This window comes from Girardinichthys multiradiatus, chromosome 17, assembly GCF_021462225.1.
Source record: "Girardinichthys multiradiatus isolate DD_20200921_A chromosome 17, DD_fGirMul_XY1, whole genome shotgun sequence".
Classification (NCBI taxonomy): Eukaryota; Metazoa; Chordata; class Actinopteri; order Cyprinodontiformes; family Goodeidae; genus Girardinichthys; species Girardinichthys multiradiatus.
Window position 1 is genome coordinate 26,334,415 of NC_061809.1, and position 14,978 is coordinate 26,349,392.

Consider the following 14,978-nt stretch of genomic DNA (forward strand, 5'->3'; position numbering starts at 1 on the left):
CTTATAGATTTCCTTTCGGCACTGTTCCTAAAAGGCAAAGATTTGTCGACTATACGCCTAGCAGTTGTCCTATCAGCAGCAGAGAGCACAACTGTTGTTAGGACAACTACCACCTGAAGCACATCTTAGCTGCTTCTCTGATTAATGTCCTCCATGCTGTCAGTTTAGGTAGACGTCCATGCCTTGGTAGGTCTGCCGTTGGTCCATCCTCTCTCCATGTTCAGATGATGGACTGAACAGAGCTCGGTGAGATGTTCAAAGCTTGGGATTGTTGGGCTGGCGTTCATTTTGGGGTGTCAGAGTAAAGAGGGCAGAATTTGAAAGCAACTCAATTTCTTTCATTTTATCTGTAAAACGTTTCAAAACCAAGCATGATTTAAAATCCCAATAAAATGCATCTAGCTTTGTGGTTGTAACATGACATGTGAAAAGTTGAAAGGGGTGTGAATACTTCTGCAAGGTGTCGATAGACTTGAAATGGACAAATCAAAAGACAGATAAGACCAATAAGAGACCAGAAGAGCAAATCCAGGAAATAAGAGATGAGGTGCAAAATACTACTGCAGAACGAAAACTGTCCAAAAAGACTTTGCAACAATTCAAAATAGATCCAAATTGTGTTAATGTTAAAAATATCACCAACCATCACAGAACTCATTAAAAATACGCAATTTAGTCAATCGAAACTTTTTTCCATAACTTACACACAGTGAAGCCAGTTAGAATGACCTCACATATTTCCATTTTATATCCCATAATAATGGAGGATGTTTAAAGACATTTTCCTTACTTTCCTCAAAAACCCAAACTACAAAAAAGTGTGAAAAACAATCAGAAGACTAAGCTGTTAAGGAGAGTGAAGACGCTGGCTGAAGGACAAAGTCATTAATTTTTGGAGGCATGTCCTGAGGTCTGATGAAACGAAAAGTGGCAGCATCGTGTTGTGGGGGTGTTCTGCTGCAGAAGGTACTGGTGCAAAACATCATGGTGAAAGAACACTACATTTCAAATCATCCCCCAGGATGTTAAAGCTTGGACCGAAAACCATCCATCCATTGTCTGTACCTGCTTATCCATGCATGGTGGCGGGGTTCTGGTGTCTATCTCCAGCTGTCACTGTGCGAGAGGCTGGGTCCGTCAGGAGCAACACAGAGACACAGGATAAACAACCATGCACACACACTCATACTTAAGGGCAATTTAGAGAAACCAATTAACCAATTAACAGTCATGTTTTTGGGCTTGTGAGAGGAGAACATGCAAACTCCATGCAGAAAGAATCCAGGGAGTCCAACACAGGCGCTTTATGCTGCAAGATAACTTTGCTCAAACACAATGGGTCTTCAGATGAAAACATATTGACTTTATTTAATATTTCTGTGTGCAGCTGTAACAAGTTATCGTCCTTATCAGTTCGTGTAACACTTTTCCAGTGTAGACAATTTTTCTAAATGAAGTTTTGCTCATTTTAAATTCTTAGATTTGCACAGATTTAATGTTTCAAATCATAAAAAGTTTTCTCGACTTAAATGACAAACATATAATAATTAGTGTAAAAAGAATATCTAATATTTTCTCTCCAGCTCCAGTCATGCAGCTGAAGGAATAAGTGGTTTATTTAGACGCAGTGAAGCTGTTGAGTGATTCCCCCCTGTGATCACAGGGGCAGGCTGTGCATATATAAGTGGACAGGGTTTTCACGCCGCCTTGCTGAGTGGAGGGACTCACACACACTGCAGATCCACGCGTTCAGCCTGGAAACAGACCAAGCTGCAAACTTCAGCTCACACAACCTGCTTTTGCCCAACTTCTTCATCAGAGGAACTACAAACATCTGAAGCTGAAAGTTTTCTGTCTGATTCACCCCTTTTCCTTTTTGACACTGCGCTGCAGCTGGACAAGAAACTTTCACCCTGCGTGGAGAACCTGTGCGGGACATGCGGGGGTTTGGGGCTTTGTTGGCTGCGCTTGCGGTTCTCTCGGCCGTTTTGAGGAGCTCCGAGGCCGGGGTGAGGATGCAGAACGGCGCGCCCGGGGTGCAGAAAGCTGGAGAGGCGACGAACAGTTCCGTTGTTGACCGGGAGGAAAGCTCCAGAGCAGCGGGACAGACCACCTGCCCTGACCGCTGTCGCTGCGAGGGGGACGGGCGGCTGCACCGGGTGGACTGCTCGGACCTGGGGCTCCGGGAGATACCGAGCAACATGAGCGTGTTCACATCCTACCTGTAAGTCATTAAACAGGGCAAAGCAGCAACCTGTTGCTGTTTGCCTGCACAGATCATTCACAGGTTGTTCTGTGAGAAAGCACACATGTTATGTTGCGGTGGGAATCAGAACACCTGTCTGCGCTGCATGTTTCTGTCTGCGCATGTCATGCGGGGTTGGCGGCAAAAAACTTCATTTACTCTGAGAAGTCATTAGATGAACCTGAAAACACCTGATCCATCTCACTGTTTCTGTGAGTAAACATCAAGACGTTCTGGTTCCTGAAAATCAAAGTTCTAAATTCTTTCTGGTACCTGGAAAATATTTCCAGATTTACTTCAGAAGGTCTTCAGGTCCTTCCACCAGGCTTGATATTATGACCACCTGGCCAACACTGTGCTTTCCCTGACTTGTTGGCACATGGACCCCACTAGACCCCTAGTGGTGGGTGGTGACACCAAGATGTTCGGAGGTCTTTAAGTCCTGCAAGTTGTGATGTGGGGTCTTCATTGCCACATGTGCTCAATTGTGTTGAGATATTGAGAACCAGAAGAGCAGGACAATTCCTCAAACTCCTTCTTCAGTCAAACAGGGCAGCATGATCTGGGGTTACGAGAATCTTTGTCCAGATGGATAAAATCATGAACAGTTAAAGTCCAAGAATCAAAATCCACATTTTCTTCCTCAGCAGATGATAATTAAAGGTTTGGAACGGCCTAGTCAAACGTTAGAACTAAATCTCTGGGGTCACCTGAAGAAGAAAACAGATGTTCTCACAGTCTGAGAGATTTGGAGAACTTTAGTAGAGGAGAGTAGACAAGATGTGGGATGGTGGCAGACGGCTACCTAGGAAGTCTGGAGGCTAAAATGAAATCAAAAGTTTAAGGGTGTTCATACTTATACATATGTCCTTTAAATTAAGTTTGGTGATAAAAGTTAAATTGGAAGCATTTGAAATAAGCAACTAAAATATTCCTACTTCCTACTTTTCATATTGGTGCATCCCTAATTTTTTCCAAGGATGTTCTAAACTTTTCTCGGACTATTTAGCAGCTTTTTAATAAATTATGTCGGCATTTAAAGACCGTAAACTGGTTCTACAATGGATTTGTGTGCATTTTTTATGTTTTTTAGGTGTTTTAATTTATTATAGAAATGGTAAAGTTCATAAAGCTTTAAAGAAGATAAACGGTTTCTGGCACCACAGGAAAGTTCTGGTCCTGCTAGTTCTAGGTGAAGACTTAAGGAAGAATCAGTCTGAAGCAACTTGTTTTGTCTTCTTGGGTTTTGGAGAGTCTCCAGGGTTTTTTTTAAGACCTCTGATTGTTGCCAAGAGTTTCTAAAAAGTTCTAGGTGTTAAATAAATGTTCCTTTGTGGGAAATTGGGGGGTGAATGGGGTTAAACTAGCGTAAATAAGTTTCAGCAGCTCTGAAAGACGTCTGAGGACCTGAGTGCTGTTTAAGTGTTGGGGTTAGGGTTTCCTGAAAGCAGCTTCAGAGGTGTCAGATGTCTGCTAGGATCTCTGGGGTTCTGAAAGAGCTTCCAGGTTCTGGTGTGCTTGTTAAACAACTGTAGTCAGCTTTTATTGTTTCTACTCGAGCGTAAATTCTTGTAAAGGCAAGACAATAAAATTAATTGAAATGTATTTCGCCTCCCAGCAGGTGACTGACTTTGATACAACACATATCTCAGCTCTGGTGAAGCATTGCGTCATTGAGGGGTGTGTTGTGTGGAAGGGAAACCGGCTTTTCTTGGCTGCAGCCTGAGAGCCGGACAATGTCTTGGATTTAAATTTCACTCTCATTAAGGAAAACTCACTTCTATTCAGCACGGCCTTGAGTGTGTGTGTGTGTGTGTGTGTGTGTGTGTGTTCCTCAGGGTTTGTCTACGGAGGGCAGATGGACGCACAAAAACACGCACCGACAGTCGATCAAAGGCTCTCTGGGTCTTTATTAGAGCTGCAATCAGGAACTGAATGTAACAAAAACATCAAGGCGTTCCTTTGAGAGCGCAAAGCTCAATTTTTAAAGTATGCCTTCCAACCAGGCGTAAAGTTGTCCAAGACAGGAAGGAATGCCTGTTTCTACAGAATAAATTAGACTTTTACATCTGATGTTTGCTGGTATTTGCATGAGCAACATTTAAGCTCATATAAAATTACTTATACAAATGTTTTAATTATAAAGGCTGCAGAACAAGTTCTGGAATCATAACATAACATTTCTGATGTTCTAAACCTGTCTGCTTATAAAGTTTTATGCAAATTAGATTTATTGTCAATGTACAAACTAGAAGCTGTGTGCATAAAACTAATATAAGAACAATTAAAATGACTCAACACAAGTAATAATAAAAGTTGTTTCTCCAAATGAAGTCTTCTTTAATGATTACCGCAGTCTCAAATTATTTGACCCATTTTAAAACACATTTTAATACTTCTTATTAGGGTCCTGTTTTGTTCTGCAAACATGATTTATAATCAGCAGCTTCTGGCAGCGATCCTGAGGAATCTCAGCCTGATCTTCATGGCCAAAGGCCTCCAGCTCATTAACAGTTTTGAAGTTTGGAGTTTTTGAGCTGTTTTTAAATCCCACCAGAAATCTTCAACAGAATTCAAGTCAAGGCAACTTTGCTGGTTACTCTAATATCTTCCATCTTCTTCTGAAACCAAGACTTGGTGGCCATTTCCAGGTTTGCTTTGGATCATTGTCCTGTTTCAAGGTCTAATGGCGCCCAAGGTTCCTCACAGAAACCTTCATATTTTCTCTCAGGGTTTCCTGATGCTTCATTGAATCCATGTTGCCCTAAACATGTTGCAATCTCAGCTTTTTGAGATCATTCAGCCTACTTCATGATGTCAGACAATTCACAAGACAGGTGACAGGTTTTCACACAGGATCTGGTTGTTTAAGAGCCTTCCTCCTTTAATAAATAAAATCATATTTATACAAGTTGTGTTTGAGGACCTGAAACATGCAAAGCAGCATAGTTAAAAAAAACATCTGTGTCACCGCAGAAACCTCTGATCACGACTTTAGATTGAATCAATCGGTTAGAAAAATCAGCCGACTTCTTACAGTTGTCCTGTTATCAGCATCTCTACCAGAAACCAACCAGCTGGAAGGAGCTGAGATTGTGTTTCATCCCAAACTTTTACAGCCTTCTCAGTAAAGAGTAACTGATATCAGACATCACAGTTAACAACCTCCAGGCTTCTGCCTGTCTGACCGCCATCAGTGTGAATGCTGCCATCTGTCAACGCCTTTATGTATGTGTGCTCTAGCTGCATGCCTAAGCAGCGCTGCCTGAAGCGTGAATGGGCCTGTAAGTCTCCTTTCTCCCTCTGACTGACAGGAATGCATTTAGCCTTGCTGTGATGAATGAACCCATGTGCATATGAAGGATTCTGCTGCCACGCCCCCTCTGGCAACCTTATTGGACTTCCTGAGCTTGGACAACTTAGCCACGGCTTTACGTACCTCCTTTTGGTTCTTGCTTTTCCACATTCAAACCGAATGGTCCGTCAGGGCTGTCTTGAATGTGTCGGTTCTCTACAGTCCACCGCACTCTCACACAGGTAGCTCAAACATGACATCACAGACAGGTGGATCCATCTTCCTCAGAGGTCATGAGAGAGGTCAAGCAATCAACAGAAAGTGATACAGAAGAAGGTTTAAGCGCGAGGCTCGTGTTTTAAATGTTCAGCTCCAAAAAACACCATCTCTGAGTAAACTACTGGTCAGTGGAAGCAGAATGTTCAGTCCACTGATTATTGGAGTTATCAGATAAGAAATGCAAAAATGAGGGAAATTAACTGGTTTAAAAAGGTTCAAATTACAGGAAATTTAATTTTTATTTTTGTGTTTTGTTCCTCCCAACTTGATGGGAGGCAGAAGATTTTTCCTTTCTTCACCGAAGGCTCTCTGAGCTCTTGAAGATGTAAGTTAAAGGTCATGCCAAGGTCAGACCTTACCTTGCACTTAGTAGACCTGCTGCACAGATGGGCTTCTGCTCTGTTGTCCTTTACTGAATTGTTTCTCGAACTGTGGTACAGGCCTCGCTGTGGTATTAATACAATTCATATAACCAAACAGATGAGCAAACACAAAAATCAGTTTTCGAATGATAATTTTATTGATGAATGGAATAAAGACTCTCCAAACCAACCTGGACCTACATGTAAAAAGCAATGACTCTGAACATAACTCTGTGAGTCCTTTAAATCACTGTGGAGGATTGTTGACCTACTCTGCTTTGCAGAATTGTTTTTAATTTGACACATCTGTATTGTTTTAGCATGACTGACCTGTTTAAGGTCATGCCACAGCAACCCAGTTGTATTTAAAACCAGAGTTTGACTAGGGCATTTCAGTACCTTAATCTTGTTTGTAGGTTTTTTTTTTACCTGTTCAGAGGTGGACTCACTGGAGAGCTCCACAGAGATGATGTTGGGATCCTGAAACTTTGCCCAGCCCAGAAACAGATTAATTTTCATTTAATAAGGAAATATTTTTTTGGGAGTTTATTATCAAAATGATGTAGACAGTGTTGGTTTTTGATATGAACAACATGGGTAAGCAAATTTATCTTTATCAGAGTCAGACAAAGGTTGCCCTTAAACTCAGAGAAACTGAACTTAGCCGAGGTCCCATAGGTTTGGTCTTCTCATGTTCCTGAAGTTCCTGTTTAGATTTCATGGAATCGTCAAAGCGTTACACTCCTTTTCTTCTTTGCTGCTTCCTTTTTCTATGACAGAAAGTTTACAGCAATAAAATAATCACATTTTAAGTAGATTTTCTCAGGCCTTGGTCAAATGATTTGATCCTAAAAACACAAATTATTCAAATGTTATTAATATTTAGCATTTTTTGTTTTCAAATCTCCCTCATAGCTGTTGTAATTTTGATCTGCATTAATTCGGATTTACTCAAATCTTTTCAAGTAAAAGTCTCAGTTTGGTTTTTGCTTTAATAGATTTGAGAGAAAGGCAGACTCATCATAAGGAAATAAAAAAAGGTGAAAAGAGGTGTTTCTATTTATATTGTTTTTTATTTTAAGCATTTTTTAAACTGCTCTGCTCTAACAGAAGACATTTTTTCTGCTTTATAAATGATGAAACATCTCAGATGTGTGACGGATGAAGCGGCTCAGCTCTGCTGTTACCGTAGCAACAGGAGGAAACTTTTCCTCCTCCATAACTCAGAAATGTATCGTTCTGAGTAATAAAAGGAATGTTTTTGGCATAAAACCAGCAAGTTGAAAATACTAGGGCAGTGGTGTTCAAAGTGGGGCCCGGGGGGCATTTGAGGCCCTGGGAATGACTTTGTTTGGTCCTTTACCACAATAAAGAATGGCATAAATTTATTCTGCCAGCTCAATCAGTTGATGCCGATAAAAATGTAAGGGTGATTTTCGCTGAGTGGAGGCTTTCAAAAAAGATACAGAGAAAATGTTCTTAAAATGGAAAATGTATTAATCTTTCATCCACCATGTTTTTTTGTTTTTATTTAATCCGATAGTAAATAGGACCACAAAGCAGACTTTGGCTAAACCATTTATCAAACATGAGAAAATAAAGCAAGTTCTAGATGCTGAAAATACACACAAAAAATCCAAACAAAGATAATCAACCTGAAAAGTTTTGGACATGTGCGCTACTTTATTTGTTAGTTTGTTTGTTTTTAACTGGACAAAACAGCAAGACCTGATTTATAGATCCCTCTTCTACATCAAGACAATGTTGCCCCCCCCAGATTTAGCAAATTTGTAACTTTAGAAATGAAGTAAACATGCAATATTTGAACAAAATGAACATAGTAGTCTGATTTCTGTAAACAGAAGAAAGGGAATCACATGTTTTTCTTATTTAAACAAAAGCATAAACATTTTAGGTCAGTTATTTTCTTGGACTACAAACAGGTTTGAGTCTGGTCTCAACAACAACAGGATATGGGTCTCTTCTTATTTGAAAACACAATTTAGCCAGGTTGAAGGAATAGTTAAGCATGTCTGCCTCTAAGTAAAAGTCACTGGATGTTTATGATCCTATTCACTGTGAAAATAAAGTAAAAACCAAAAACAGCATCAATAAAAGACAAATACTTTGTGTTGCACCTAACATTTTCCATTTGAAAAGATTTTAATAGGTGAAAATGACAGTTCACATGAACTGCATTTGGTGTTTGGCTAAATTTGTCCAACTATTGAACTGCAGTTGGGCCGCACATTCAACATCTCGTGCCCTGCAGGATTTTGCTTCGATGTTTCTTCTGACTATTTTAGTAGTTTTCATTGTTTTATATAAATAAATACCAAATGTTGTTGTTCTTACTGTGCCATAGCTTCATTAAACTATCAGGAATTTTCATCATAGAGGAGTTTGGTTATTTGGAGTTCAACCTGGGTTCTTGGCACAGAGGTGAGGTGGTTCTGGTTGGGTTGGACTCCACCGAGGATTTGCACCTTGTCACGGTGATCCTTTTTGAGGCGACAAATGTTTGTTTTTTGGGAACCTCAGGATTTCATCTTTGCTGTTTGCTTTTTGTTGTTGTCTAAGTCTATGGAGATAAATTTGTTCCAGTATTGTTGCAGGCAAAGAATGTTTCAAAGATGGACTTTTCAATCAAAAACTAAGGTTTTGAGTAATTTAAAATGTGTAGTCAAAGCTGGACCTATTTTATTGCGGTTTGCTGTTTTTCCAAGGCTTCCACTAAAGGGTGGCGCAAGGATGCATTTCTATTGGTCCGCGCTTGCCTAAATAAACAACAAAAAGGTCACGACACTGAAGAGAAAACCAGATCCAGTAATTCACCCAATCCAAAATTCACTTCATAGTCCAGCAGCAGAAAAATTTAATATGTTCAAATGGTGTCACATCAAACAATATCCCCGCTTGTCACACGCTGACCTTCAGAGGAAGCCCCACCCTCAGAAGTGTGGAGAAAAGAAACATAGAAAAAGTAATCGGTAAAATAAAAAAAATTAAAACTCGCGCAATTCATAAAACACAGTCTCCAAAAAATTATTGTATATTACTTCAAAATCTTATTTTTGACTGAGAGGTTTTTTAAAGTTCCATTTTTGAAACATGTTCTTTGCTTGCAACAACATTGGAACAAAGTTTTCTCAATATACTGGTCTGGAACTGGGAAAAGGTCCACTGATCCCTCCAGGGTGTTTTTCTTGTTCATGAACAATGGATGGATGAAACAGGAGATGAATGAACGTATCAATAGTAAGGACGTTCCCTCACCCATGGTTATGGGATTTGAGTCATAAGCTACAAACCAAGATCCTGGACGTTAGAAGCTGAAATGAGCTTCCTATGTAGGGTGGCCTGGTTCTGCCATAGAGCCAAGATGAGAAGCTCCAACATCCAAGGTAGCTCAGAGTAGAGCCACTGCTTCTCCACATCAAAAGGACTCTGCTGAGGTGGTTCATCTGATTATGATTCCTTCTGGATGTACCTTTGTTTTGAGGTTTTCAGGCCTGTCCATGCTCAGATCTCTCTGGAGCCACTACATGTCCTTTCTGGTCTGGAAACTTGGTGAGATCCCCCAGATGGAGCTGGAGAATGTTGTTGCTTCTACATCCTGGATCTGTTAATGCCACAAACTGATCAAACTGATGTGGAATAAGTGAAGGTCAACAGGTGAATTGATTTCTGAAATAAAGTTTTCTGCAAACATGAAGAATAATTTCAATAAACTAAAACATAAAAAGACAGCGAACCAAAAACAGACACTAGTGGCCTTTTATTTTTGTTATTTTTTCCAAAGTAGGCAGACCGGAAGTGGGGTGGAGAGAGGGAGAGACCTGCAGCATAGGTCTTCGAGGTAGGGACCCAAGACAGCTACATCGAGGACTACATGGGTTGCGCGCTGTACCACTACACCTCGCACTTTGCCCAAAACAGACATTTTTACTGCAATGCACTGTAGCATCACACATAAATCCCTCTTCATTGCTGAGTTTATAGATGTGCTCCTTTTCTTTCAATCTTCTGCCCTCCTTATCAAAACTTTAGACTTCTCCTTTAATGTTTAGAACTTGGATCTGTAACCTAAAAAGTGTCAAACAACATCAAAAACCCTAATAAATCTCTCTGGATCAGTGTGACACGTAAACACGGGAAATGTGATAACAAAATGGCAGCTTTGTTTATAATCAGGGTGAAAGTAAATCACCAGAACAGCAGCACAGTGTAGCAGTAAAGATGAGCTTTGGTTTTGATAAAGAAGCAACATAATGTTTATTTTTACAATATAATGTTCAACATTTTTTAATTTTAAGGCTTTTAAAAGATAAAAACATTTCTCACAGAAATCACAACAAGCATATACAGAAGAATAATAAAAATACACACCACAAATAACCATCAACATGGACATCAAAACTATAAAGGAGCACTACAAACAGTGTTAAAACAACTGAGTCAACATTTACAGCCAGAAATGTGTATAAATATTTTAAATAATTTAGGGTAGCTACTCCTGCTGATAAAAGTGGATGGATGGACGGATGGATGGATGGACGGACGGATGGACGGATGGACGGACGGATGGACGGACGGATGGATGGACGGATGGATGGACGGATGGATGGATGGACGGACGGATGGATGGACGGACGGATGGATGGATGACATATCCAGAAGTCCTGATCGTTGTCTATATTCTGTCTCCCAAACTTCAGTCTGACCTTCAAACGTTTCCTCTTTGCACACCTCGCATTCTGTAGGTCCCTTGATGACATGGAGACGTCTTTTAGCATCTTGCGGTCTGCTTTTCAGGTTAACTTGCTTGGACAGCCAGACCTTGACTTGTTTCAGTATTTTGAACTATTTTCTTTACAGTAGAATGGCTGATTTAAAATTATTTTAAGGTCTTTCCTTACCAGACTCATAACCTGCTACAATCTTCTCCCTGAAGGCCTCAGACAGATCTTTGGATGTCACCATGATGTTCCCTCTCAGTTCAACAGTCAGGAGCACCAAACTGAATGTCTGAGGTTTTAATGATGTTGTTATCGTGTACACCTGACGTGATATTGCATCAGTAACCATTAAACCAAAAGATGATGTCCAGACCAACAGATCATGACTATATGAACTGATTCCTGACAAAATGAGTCATCAGACCTGAGCAGCTTCAGGTTTCCTTCAAAGTAACTGATCTGCCAGAGCTGTTGTTTGTCTTCTTCAGACTGATCTGACTAACCAGGGGATGAACAAACCCCCACAGGTTTTGCTGCCCCAGGGGGCCCCCCACTGACCCGCCTCCCAAAACACTGAAAGAAGAAATGAAAGAGGACAGAAACAGAAAGAGAGGCCTCACTGTCACACTACGCCTCTTTTTTTCTTCCTTTCTGCAGAGTTTGTCTTTCTGCTGCCCACCGACATTTGAATAATCGTTTGATATCCATCAGTCTGAGCTAGAGGAGACGCAAAAAGGACAACCCACACCGTGTAGCCACACAATCAAAAGGCAAAAACACACAAAAAGGCTAATGCATGCATCTCAACTTTCATCCATCTCTCCTGCTTCTTCAAAACTTTTAATCCTCAGAAACATCTTAAGGTCCTGGACTTGGATCTGTTACTCCAGCTGAGACTCACAAGATAACAAAAGTTAATAAGTGCCTCAGGATCCATGTGGTATATAAACAGAAGACGTCAGATTTAAAAACATGGCAGCTTTGTGTTTAATCAGGATAAAATCTTTGTTGAATTAATCATCTGAACAGTACAAACTAATTGCAAAAGGCCTACATTTATTAATTATATTTTGGTGATGTTAATTAAGTATTTTAACTTTGTCTCTTATTGTTGTACCTTTAATTTTTAAAATACATGTTTATTTTTCTCAAATTTTGGCTTCAATAGGCTAAAGTTTATTTAGGCAGTTTCACTGCAATATTATTCAAAATATTCTTAATTTCTTTTTATAAGATAATACATTTTTTCTTATAACTTTTATTTTAATTTATTCTAATAACATTGAAAAAAAAGTCTCCGCTTTGTTTTTCAAATATTTAAATATATTATGTACATTTTTGGTTCTCTAAATTGAGTTTATTAGGCTGGTGAATAACATTTTTTAACAGAATTTATATTTGCTTGTAATATGATTCACATGTATTATATTTTCTTTAATTTTAACTTTCTAAATATTGTTAATTTTGATAGGTTAATTGCAACTGAAATGAGAAGGACGCTGGTTTTTAGTCATGGTACATTTGTTCTTTTACCTTATTTTATTGAGACTTTATTGGTTTTTATTTCCTGCATATCTGATTATTTATGTATTTGTCTTGGTTATTAATGTCAGGGTGTGTCACCTTTTGGACTCTGTGTTGGCTTTGTATTTTGTTTTCTCCTCAGTTATTTTGAGTGTTAGGTTGTGTTTCTCTCCCTCCTCGTTCATAGCTCATTTAGTTAGTGTTATCTTTCTTAGTTATGACTTAGTATGGTTTTCTCTTTGTTGTCATTATTGCTATTATTATTATGTTTATTATTATTGTGCTCTGTTTATCATATTTCTCCAGCCCCTCTGGTTAGGTTGTGTTTACTTATTGTTTACATCCTAGTCCTCATGTTCTCTGCTTCCCTTCCTGTCAGTTCAGTCTGTGTGGTGTTAGGTTTCGTTACTCTGTAATCTGGTTTGCTTTATGGGTTCCTTGTTCGTTCTTAGGTTATGGTGGTCCTTATGTTCCCTCTAGTTTCTCGGTTCATGATTATTCTTTACTCTCATGCTTCATTTGGTTATTTGTTTATAGCTTCGTTTTGGTATTGTTTATTAGTCCGTTGTCATATTTTAATCTATGTATTGTTTTCACCTGTTCCCTCTGCCTTCCTGACTCCTTGTCACACCTGTTCTTAGTTCCTTGATTACCTGCCTTTGTTCTCGCTCTGTATATTAGTTAGTTTTGTTTCATTATCCTTTGCTGGTTCCTCATTTCACACCCGATCACAACCCCTGATTAAGTTCAGCCTTTGCTACGTTCCTGCAGTGATACTCGAGTAAGATTTGGACTATTTTCATGCTTGTACCTGCATTGAGTTTTGTTACGTTTTGCTTCGCCTTGAAACCCACGTATAAAACTGAAGACGATTCACAATGCTGCTGCCAAGTTCTGGTCTGCGCTTTGGTCCACCCCAAAACCACAATGTGACAATTAAGCCTTGTTCTCCTCTTCTGCGTCTTTTTGATTTGATTTGTGTAGTCTTGAACATTTTTAGTACATTAATATTTTATGGTTCCAGTTATGTTATGTTTTTTTTTTCTTTTCCAGCGTGTGTTTAAATGTATTTTGAACCCAGCAAAACAAATCTACCTACGGTTAAAAATAAGGTAACCATGAACATTGGACCTTGAATGTACCCAAAGATGTGTAAGATTATTTTTAAGAATAATGCTTTTTCTATGCTTTAGTATTATTTTTAGTACTTAAATGTCTTCTCTTAACTAACACAAATATAAACGAACAGAAACAAATGAAATGAACACAAATCGAAAATTTCAATGAGTTTTGACCAAGATAAGTACATCAAAAACACACAAAAAAGTAGTTCTGTGCTTCTAACTGCCCTGGCTAATGGCTATTTTATCCACAAATTTTCGTTCCAATTCAGTCTTTAATAATACATGACAAAAGAGAATCATTCTCAGCCCCTTCCTGTTAGATATGTAGTGATAAAGGACAGAGTTTAGGCACATGCTGTAAGTACGACCACTGCTCCGGGATACCACATGTTTATATAAGCATATGTCGTAAAATGATCAATTAAAAATAATTACATTCTCAAAACATAAAAGCACCACAAAACACCCAAATTTATATAACAACCAAAATAAAGCACACAACATACCAGTCTGGGTCGCCAATGCGGTTGGCTGCTCAGTCAGCTCAATCTTTTCATTTTTGTGCCTCATATATGTATCGCTGCACTCCCTCATCTGTTTAGACAACAGTATTAACATTATCTATCTAGCTCTATCACAGGAAGTTATTACGCTGTTGTGTTTACATCTGGGGTGCCTTGCCCTTGCTACACTGCCCCCCCTGGCGGTGACCATTGGTGAGTGTTTAGCTGTTTCAATATCCATCCCATATATTTCTTCATTCTATTCAAAGTCAGTGCTCTAACTTTGAGTGCTCTAACTAGTGTCAAAATCTTAGTCTTAGGTTAAAAATCCATAAAACATTACAAACAGGTGCATAGTTGAGATAAGGCCTTTAAAGGTTTTTTATTACTATGACAGTATCAATGTTCAATATTCAGATTTGTATTATGACGATGATGATGCATATCATGAGTTTATGCTTTATTGAACTTAATTTATATTTTTTCATTGTGTAATTTATTCCATATCAGATATTTTAGTATATTATCTGAAGCATATTTTGAAATTATTCATGGTTATTATAGTAATTTCCGAAATGATTTCATATTGGTGGATTTATTAGCTGTAGTACCTGATTCAAAAACATAATGTTAATCTTTCTGTACTATATCTTTGATTTTAATATTTGTTTTATTTTGTATTTTTCAAATATGTAATTTACTCTAATCAATTAGAATATTTTTCAATTCTATATTTAAACAATCTTCTGTACTCAGTTTAGTTTAATACTAGTACTTTACCTTTCAACATTCAATATTTTTTTAGCACTATTTAAAGTTTTTAGCATATCATTATCTCCCGTATTATGCACCCGTCTTTTGATTAATATTTGACTTTATTAAAGCTCAGACCGATTAGACTTAGGTC

At 38.6% G+C, this 14,978-nt stretch overlaps 1 protein-coding gene across 2 annotated transcripts in view; it reads left to right on the forward strand.

The window, feature by feature from the left end:
• Nucleotides 1-461: 461 nt before the first annotated feature.
• Nucleotides 462-14,978, forward strand: part of LOC124883073 (leucine-rich repeat-containing G-protein coupled receptor 5-like) — a 60,135-nt gene continuing 45,618 nt past the window's right edge. Inside the window, exon 1 of one of the 2 annotated variants that reach the window (XM_047389956.1) lies at nt 462-2,224. In XM_047389956.1, the coding sequence (XP_047245912.1) occupies nt 1,938-2,224 (287 nt within the window). In that variant the 5' untranslated portion in view covers nt 462-1,937. The remainder of the gene's footprint in view (nt 2,225-14,978) is intronic. The other variant, XM_047389955.1, reaches the window with a different exon arrangement.